The following is a 7,381-nucleotide window of genomic DNA, read 5'->3' as shown; positions in this document are numbered from 1 at the left end:
CGCCCTGGACGGGGCCAAAGCGGACGGGCTGGGCGGCAAGGGCGAGCCGGGCGGCGGGCCCGGTGAGCTGGCGCCCGTCGGACCGGACGAGAAGGAGAAGGGCGCCGCCGGCGGGGGGGAGGAGAAGAAAGGGGCGGGCGAGGGCGGCAAGGACGGGGAGGGGGGCAAGGAGGGCGAGAAGAAGAACGGCAAGTACGAGAAGCCACCGTTCAGCTACAACGCGCTCATCATGATGGCCATCCGGCAGAGCCCCGAGAAACGGCTCACGCTCAACGGCATCTACGAGTTCATCATGAAGAACTTCCCCTACTACCGCGAGAACAAGCAAGGCTGGCAGAACTCCATCCGCCACAACCTGTCCCTCAACAAGTGCTTCGTGAAGGTGCCGCGCCACTACGACGACCCGGGCAAGGGCAACTACTGGATGCTGGACCCGTCGAGCGACGACGTGTTTATCGGCGGCACCACGGGCAAGCTGCGGCGCCGCTCCACTACGTCGCGGGCCAAGCTGGCCTTCAAGCGCGGGGCGCGTCTCACCTCCACCGGCCTCACCTTCATGGACCGCGCCGGCTCCCTCTACTGGCCCATGTCGCCCTTCCTGTCCCTGCACCACCCCCGCGCCAGCAGCACTTTGAGTTACAATGGCACCACGTCGGCCTACCCCAGCCACCCCATGCCCTACAGTTCCGTGTTGACTCAGAACTCGCTGGGCAACAACCACTCCTTCTCCACCGCCAACGGCCTGAGTGTGGACCGGCTGGTTAACGGAGAGATCCCGTATGCCACGCACCACCTCACGGCCGCCGCGCTCGCCGCCTCGGTGCCCTGCGGCCTGTCGGTGCCCTGCTCCGGGACCTACTCCCTCAACCCCTGCTCCGTCAACCTGCTCGCAGGCCAGACCAGTTACTTTTTCCCCCACGTCCCGCACCCGTCAATGACTTCGCAGAGCAGCACGTCCATGAGCGCTCGGGCCGCGTCCTCCTCCACGTCGCCGCAGGCCCCCTCGACCCTGCCCTGTGAGTCTTTAAGACCCTCTTTGCCAAGTTTCACGACGGGACTGTCTGGAGGACTGTCTGATTATTTCACACATCAAAATCAGGGGTCTTCTTCCAACCCTTTAATACATTAACATCCCTGGGAGCAGACTGTAAGTGAACGTTTTACACACATTTGCATTGTAAATGATAATTAAAAAATAAGTCCAGGTATTTTTTATTAAGCCCCCCCCCCATTTCTGTATGTTTGTTCAGTCTTTAGGGTTGTTTATTATTCTAACAAGGTGTGGAGTGTCAGCGAGGTGCAATGTGGGGAGAATACATTGTAGAATATAAGGTTTGGAAGTCAAAATTATAGTAGAATATGTATCTAAATAGTGACTGCTTTGCCATTTCATTCAAACCTGACAAGTCCAAGAGCCGCCAGATTTCCATGTGTGCAGTATTATAAGTTATCATGGATCTATATGGTGGATGCAGACCTTGCGAACAACTAAATTATGGGGAGAGTTTTAAAATGTTAAACTGTAATTTGTATTTAAGAAGCATTCGTAGTAAAGGTACCCAAGAAATTATTTTGGCCATATATTGTTTTGTCCTTTTCTTTAAAGAATTATTTTTTTTGTTTACTTTTAGACCAAAGATTGGGTTCTAGAAAATGCACTTGGTATACTAAGTATTTAAAATAATAATAAACAAACAAAAAAAGCAAAGTTGTTTCAGTTGGCAGCACTGTCCATTCAAATGAATCAGAAGGGGACAAAATTAATGATTGCCTTCAGTTTGTGTTGTGTATATTTTGATGTATGTGGTCACTAACAGGTCACTTTTATTTTTTCTAAATGTAGTGAAATGTTAATACCTATTGTACTTATAGGTAAACCTTGCAAATATGTAACCTGTGTTGCGCAAATGCCGCATAAATTTGAGTGATTGTTAATGTTGTCTTAAAATTTCTTGATTGTGATACTGTGGTCATATGCCCGTGTTTGTCACTTACAAAAATGTTTACTATGAACACACAGAAATAAAAAATAGGCTAAATTCATATATATCTTGATACTTTTGTCTCTTTTATTAAATAGAGCTAATTTTTTAAAGCCCATTAAAAGTTATAGGAATACAAAGGCTTTTTCAGCCAATCTAAGATTTAAACTGCTCCTTTGATTTCAGCTGAGACTTTTAAAATGAAAATCGTATTTTTAATCCATTATGGAACAAAAGTTTACAAGGAGCAGGCTATTTAATAAACATTAGCTTTTTTAAAAAAATTATAGGCCTTTCAGCTGATATCTCTAAGTTCTTGTGGATATACAGCAAAAAGAAATATAATTTAATTTTATGTGCATAGCTGTTTACCCTGTGTTTATTTTCAAATCAGTTAATAGAATGCTTATCTTATATATATATTTTGTTTCAGGTATCTTGTTTATAGAACTTGACAAATTATAAATATATATGTATATGGTTAGATAGAAGTAAATATAATGCACACGTGTAATATATATAGACACACAGAGCCCTTCAGTTCAGGTACAATTTGCGCTACGAATGCTGCAAACATTTTTGTTTAAAATATTTGTATTTATACTTTCTAAGTCAGCATTTATTTTTGTGGCTGTTTACCCACAATGAAAGTTCTAATAAAGTTGTGCTGAAGTCGCAATATAGATTTTGCTGAAGTTATCACCTGTTGTAATGACTTGCAGATCAATGTTTATATTTTATTTTTAAGCTATAAAAATTTAAAATTTTAGATGTTCAGAAGAAGTAAAATGCCTCTCTCTCCTTTCTTTTTAAAAATTTACAATGTAGAGGTATTTATTCAATTCTCTTTTAAGTATGTCTGTATAATTTAATCTAGAGATTTGTTTCTTTTGCTTTCACCGACTCAACTTTAACTTGATATGTATATATATCAAGTTATGTATATATACATATCAAATTAAAATAATATATGTATATGAGATCTAAAACATTTTTACATTGTTTTAGAAAGCCCAGTTGCTAGAATTGCGTAAAATAATTAGAAAACCTGAGTTAAAGATTTACTAATTGGATCCTGTGGTGAATCCATGGAGGACAAGTTGTTCATTTGCTACAGTTGTATAGTCTTAAATGTATTCTGCAGTAATGCAGTAAGCTGGATACTTTTTACAATGAGCACAATGAAAAATAATCTGTCCCCAAGATGTTATCAGCAAACACTTAGAGCTGCTCAGGAGAGGGGGGGTGGAAAGCCTAGAGGAGAAGCAAGTAGATTAAAATAAATTTGAAATTGAAATGCAAAGTAGTTGATACTGAAATATTGGGGGTGGAAGTTGTGGAATGGAGGGAGAGAGAAGGGAAAGGATCATTATGCTTAAAAAAAAAAAAAAAAAAAACCAGTAGAGTAAGAGCAAAGGAGAACGACCTAAGGAAAACAGATAAGGACCAAGAAAATGAAAAGAGCCAGGACCAAATTTTCACAAATGAAGGATGGACCAGAATATACCAAAACTGGACATGATTTTATTTTCTTAGTGTGGGAAAAATTTTCACCAGGGTTCTAGTTTTCTTGAAATTTAGCAGTTCAGAAAGAAGTAGGAAAGAAAATTCCACAAATAAATTATTATTTTAAAAGCCATTTTATAGCTGATATTAAAAATAGTAATAGAACCCAAGTAAATAGGTCTGGGCAAAGGAAATCCCCATTACACACTTGTGACCAAAATAACTAAAAAAAAAGGCAAGTGTTTTAGGCTGACAAAGGTACAATGTATTGTTTTTGCCATGGATTTTATTTGTGGAATGAAAATGTAATATCACTCAGAAATACACTCTTTTGCCTACCAAAAGTTAAATGTAATATTAAATAGCAAGTTGTAGTCTTATATTGAAGTAAAGGGATATAGATATACAAGGAAGATTTCCTCCATTGGTATTTTCTTTTTCTGGCTACATTAAACAACTATGCTTATTTGAGATAATAAGAGTTTAATTCTGGATGATAGTGAATAGAATTTCAATGGAAAAATTTGAACCCTGAGGTCAAGAGTAAAATTGACTTTGAAATCGCAAGAACTAAAGTCTGGAATGGAAGTTCAGCTTGGACACATGTCCAAGTTACATATATACTGGATGTGATTAGAAGAATAGCCTGTTTAATATGCATCTAGACATGAAGAGGGAGATGGAGAGAGAGAACTTTGTGAAGGCCTCTTGAGGCCCAATATGAACATTTAATTTACCTCCATCTCTTCTAGCATCCTTTTAAATTTTCTTCTAGAAAAAAAAAAAAAAAAAACCAACCACTTGACAGTTTGGCATAGCATTTAATACATTTTTACATCAAATTGGTTGTAAAGTGTTGATAATTGTTGTCACCAGCATTTGCCGGTTAAAATTAGCTTATGCCAAAAAAAAAAAAAAAGAGGCTTTTCAAAACTTTCTTGGAGCTCTTCTTCTATACTTAGCTGTATCTTTAATGAGATCAAAGTTGCTTTTTTTTTTTGAGATTCTGTAATTAAAAGTGATCACAACTTAAAGTTTGAAATCTCAAATTATATTTTATTTCCAGGTGTAAAGTATTTTACTTGACTTTGTCTGATATAAAGCATTTTAACAAATTATTAGTATATAAAACTTTGAGAAAATTATTTAAACTGGATCACTTGACAGGATTCTTCCAAATATTTTCCTCAGACCTGTTACAAAATTGGAAATCAAGAGAACATGAAGTCCAGAACTGAGAAGATTCAATAAAATAATCATTATAGTTCAGCAGGATTTCATGGGTAGATATATATATATTTTTTTTTTTTTTTAAAAAGAGTCTTGTAGTGTATTGATTTAAATATATATTTCAGTTGGTGGATATTTTGCCCAAGGTAGCTAGATACATCTGATATATTTAGAACTCAAAATATATGACTATGGTTCTTAAAAGGTGTTTTCCACAACACCTTTTTGTTGAGTTTGCATGCATTTCAATAATTTTGCTTTGGAGAAATTAATTTTATGAGTACCTAAAGTGACTGGTTGTGTTTAAGACTTAAAGCCTTTTGGAGAATTAGGCTAACAAAGGGTGAAGGTGAAGATCATTAGAGGTTTTAGAGCTGGCTGAGATGGGTTGCTGGGGTTGTGTAACTGTGCCTAGAGGGCGGGGTTCCTGTACATTCCTACTTCACCAGATAACCTGCCCCCAACACCACTCCAGCTTCTACCAGACAGATGGAACTCTACCATGAAAATCTGCGCAGCCATTCCAACAAGCAGGGTAGGTGAAACTTGAATTAAAATCCCCCCCCCTTTTTTTCAAGTTGAGGCCAGATCGCAGAGATGTGGAAAGAATAGGGGTCATCCAGCTTCTTTGGCGCATACACATGTCTGCATTCTTCCTAAGAGCTACCTACCTGTAAGAGTTCAAAGGCGTTATCTTTCACAATTGGTACGTCTTTCTCGATTTTCTTGTATGTACTTTTCTTTTTTTCCCAGGCTTTCTTTTTCTCATCTCAACCATTCTCCTCTCCTCCCTCTACTCCCACCCCCCACCCCAACTACCAGCAGTTAAAATAGTTTTCATCCTCTTCAGCGGTCAATTCGCGGAGACCTCGCCCTGACGTTGTAGGCCTTGGGGGCTCTGGGCTGGCGGACACGTGATGTATTTTGTTTTGAGTCTCTTTTCTCCTTCCCGATTTCTATCTGTTTTTTTTTCCCCCTTCACCCAAGACTGCCTGGCGTTGTTCGAAGGATGCCAAAGAAAACGAGTTACGCACTGGGAGCACTTTTTCCCCAAGAGCGGTAAGTGAAAGGGCTTTTCGGAAGGACCGGGCGGGCTAGGTGGGGAGTTTGTCTCACTAAATGCTTTTGTCTGAGGTTCTAAACCGCGACTTTGAGATTTTTTGTTGTTGTTGTTGTTAACCAGCTAATTACAACAGAAGTAGCTAAAAGAATGCATTATTTTTTTCCACGTCGGCAGAAAGCCAGAAAACCGTGGTGAATCTTCCCAAAGTAAAGAGCATGTAGACATGGCAAAGGGCGATGAATTTATATGGAGGAGGGGTAGAGAAAACAAAATGAATTTATATGGAGGAGGGATAGTGGGAGACTGAAAGAGGGCCTTAGAGTGTAAAGCAATTTACTTCGTGGGAAATAGTTTGTGTTCTTGTGGCTGCTGTGAGAATACCCTAACGGACTTTCTTAACGTTTGAAGCCAGAGGTATTTACTCTCCCTATTTGAGAGAAAGCTGTTTGCTCCAAAGCGAAGAACATACCTCACCCCAAAGTTCTTTTGTTTTCTTGGTAGAACTCTTCTTCTCCCTCTCTGTTCGCCCTGAAGTTGCCAGCCACTGCCGAGTAGGCCCTGCTCCCGCAGCGTGCTCGCCTTGGTCTGGCGAGGGTCCCTTCCTGATCTAGTAGCTCTGCCCCAGGTCGAGTCGCACTGTATGCCTGGGAGGCTTCTCTCCAGCCTCTTCGAAGGACTAGGGAAATGAGCACCGTTCTGGGCTTGACTTTGTCCCTGCTGGGAATATGCCAGCTCCCGGCTTTGGGAATCTCAGGCAAATAATTGATTCTTAATGCACACTTAGGAGACGGCAGAGTGCACGAGAGCCTGGCTGTCCCAAGAGTGGCTGAGAGTGCGCGCCCAGCCAGGCACCGCTTCGTTCGGCCCGAAGCTCATTTGAGGCCGGCGTCCGGGTTTCCTATTTCGCTTTTCTGGCCCCTAAGGGACTCCTGGGTGAAGTTAGAGAGGGGCGCGGTGGCGGGACTTAAAGTCGTTGCGGCAGGGACCCGGTGGCTTTGTTTTCTCGGGTTTTGGGATAATGTAGAGAAGAGACTTAGGCTGCAGAGTCAGGGCCGTGCCGGCCGCACTGTGGCCAGGAATGAGAGACGCTCTCTGGGCGTTGGGGCTGAGGTTCCGGCAGTGGTGAAGCTGGGCGCTGGCAGGGAGCAGCAAGGTGAGGGCGCTCTTGCCCAGGCGAGCGGAGCTCTGAGTCGGTCGCGCACTCTGGCTGACGCCAAGAAAACTGACTCCAGAACCTCGGCTGGCGCGCCCCCCCCCCCACACACACACCTTTTTCCTTTCTTCTTCTTCTTCTGGGTGCCCTTCTCCCCCCTTTTGCACTGAAAGTTGTTTCTTACTGTTTACCCGGTGAAGTTTCAAATCTCAGCACTTATCTGCTGGTTGATAAAACTGTTCTCTCTGTAACAAACGCCATCTCTCCTTTCCTCTCTATGCCACTTCCCTTACACGCGTTCTACCCCATTTCCCTTCTCTGCCCAAGCCTGAGGTCCAAGGCGGAGAGGTCAGAGGCAAAAGAGGTAGCCCCGGGGTAATTTTTTTTTTTTTTTTTTTTTTTTTAGCGCTTCTAGCAGGCCTGGGTTGCAGGAGGGAAACACAAATT

General features: G+C 42.1%; 1 protein-coding gene across 1 annotated transcript; it reads left to right on the top strand.

The window, feature by feature from the left end:
• Position 1: 1 nt before the first annotated feature.
• Positions 2 to 1,129, top strand: FOXG1 (forkhead box G1; the record flags this gene model as incomplete). Its single annotated transcript, XM_007950003.2, has 1 exon — positions 2 to 1,129. A coding segment is annotated over one exon (1,128 nt), but the record flags the coding sequence as incomplete, so codon positions are not given.
• Between the last annotated feature and the right edge of the window lie 6,252 nt (positions 1,130 to 7,381).

Source organism: Orycteropus afer, unplaced genomic scaffold (genome assembly GCF_000298275.1).
Source record: "Orycteropus afer afer isolate SDZICR_OR568_19922 unplaced genomic scaffold, OryAfe1.0 scaffold00260, whole genome shotgun sequence".
In the NCBI taxonomy this organism is placed as follows: domain Eukaryota; kingdom Metazoa; phylum Chordata; class Mammalia; order Tubulidentata; family Orycteropodidae; genus Orycteropus; species Orycteropus afer.
The sequence above is the reverse complement of the archived record's forward strand: the minus strand, read 5'-3'. Positions and strand labels throughout refer to the sequence as shown.